Below are 1,226 nucleotides of genomic sequence, written 5' to 3'. Positions count from 1 at the left end.
TTTTATTTTACTTGTTTCAGTCATTTGACTGCGGCCATGCTGGAGCACCGCCTTTAGTCAAGCAAATCGACCCCGGGACTTATTCTTTGTAAGCCCATTACTTATTCTATCGGTCTCTTTTGCCGAACCGCTAAGTGACGGGGACGTAAACACACCAGCACCGGTTGTCAAGCAATGCTAGGGGGACAAACACAGACACACAAACACACACAGACACACACACATATATATATATATATATACATATATATGACAGGCTTCTTTCAGTTTCCGTCTACCAAATCCACTCACAAGGCATTGGTCGGCCCGGGGCTATAGCAGAAGACACTTGCCCAAGGTGCCACGCAGTGGGACTGAACCCAGAACCATGTGGTTGGTTAGCAAGCTACTTACCACACAGCCACTCCTCTGCCAGCTTATCATTTTCCATTAATTAAATATCAAAAAGTATTATTAATTCTTAATATATATTAATATTAATTAAATACTGTTGTTTCGTGTTTTCTTTACTAAATATATATTTTTTTTTTTCTTTTTTGTTTTTATCTTTCCAGCGGCACTGCTCAGCTCATTACCTCATTGCTTTGTTGAAATTGAAGCCGGCTACTGCGATCGTCTTTTCCAGTCATTGGTTCCTGCGATTCTGCCGTTCTCTTCATGCTTCCCATTTGCTCGGCTACGAGAGAGCGACGACGGCGACAAGAACCATACGATGGCATCATCGACATCTGCTGAAGAGATGCTGGACCAAAGCAAACCGAACCAGCTCCCTGTACCAGTCCTAGGAATCACGCTTCAGTTTCAAGGAAGCAACCAACTGCTTGCTGCACGTTCTTTGCAGAGCCTGCCTGAAGTCGGCTGGCAACCCCTCGTGCTGCCGGGGGCCGTGGCGCGAGTCCTCGACGACGGCCTGCATTATTTCATCCATGAAAGTCTCAACCTGCCCCTCCTGGCCGTGAAAACCGGATGCCCACAGGCTGGTGTACAGCTTGTTGTGTTTGTCCAAGAGGAGGCCAATTTTCGCATCATGGAACAGTTTTACGGTAAGCTCTTTGGTGTGAAACCAATAGAGCACGGCAGCCCCGGCAGCGCCATCTGTACTTCGATTATGCCCCTTTCACCACAGATGGAGTTTGTTTTGGCATTCTACCGTGGTTTGAAAACTCAGTCAATGAAGAAAGCTGCACTCTATGTTCATGTGAAGGATGTTTACACCATCCGTGGGA

General features: G+C 46.4%; 1 protein-coding gene across 1 annotated transcript in view; it reads left to right on the top strand.

The window, feature by feature from the left end:
* The first annotated feature begins 533 nt into the window (after nucleotides 1–533).
* The window catches only part of LOC115222759, an 880-nt gene continuing 187 nt past the window's right edge, over nucleotides 534–1,226 (top strand). Inside the window, exon 1 of the mRNA XM_029793058.2 lies at nucleotides 534–1,226. This exon is cut by the window's right edge and continues 187 nt beyond it. Coding sequence (XP_029648918.2) covers nucleotides 713–1,226 — 514 coding nt within the window. The 5' untranslated portion in view covers nucleotides 534–712.

The sequence above is a fragment of the Octopus sinensis genome, linkage group LG21, assembly GCF_006345805.1.
Source record: "Octopus sinensis linkage group LG21, ASM634580v1, whole genome shotgun sequence".
Taxonomy (NCBI): Eukaryota; Metazoa; Mollusca; class Cephalopoda; order Octopoda; family Octopodidae; genus Octopus; species Octopus sinensis.
The sequence above is the reverse complement of the archived record's forward strand: the minus strand, read 5'-3'. Positions and strand labels throughout refer to the sequence as shown.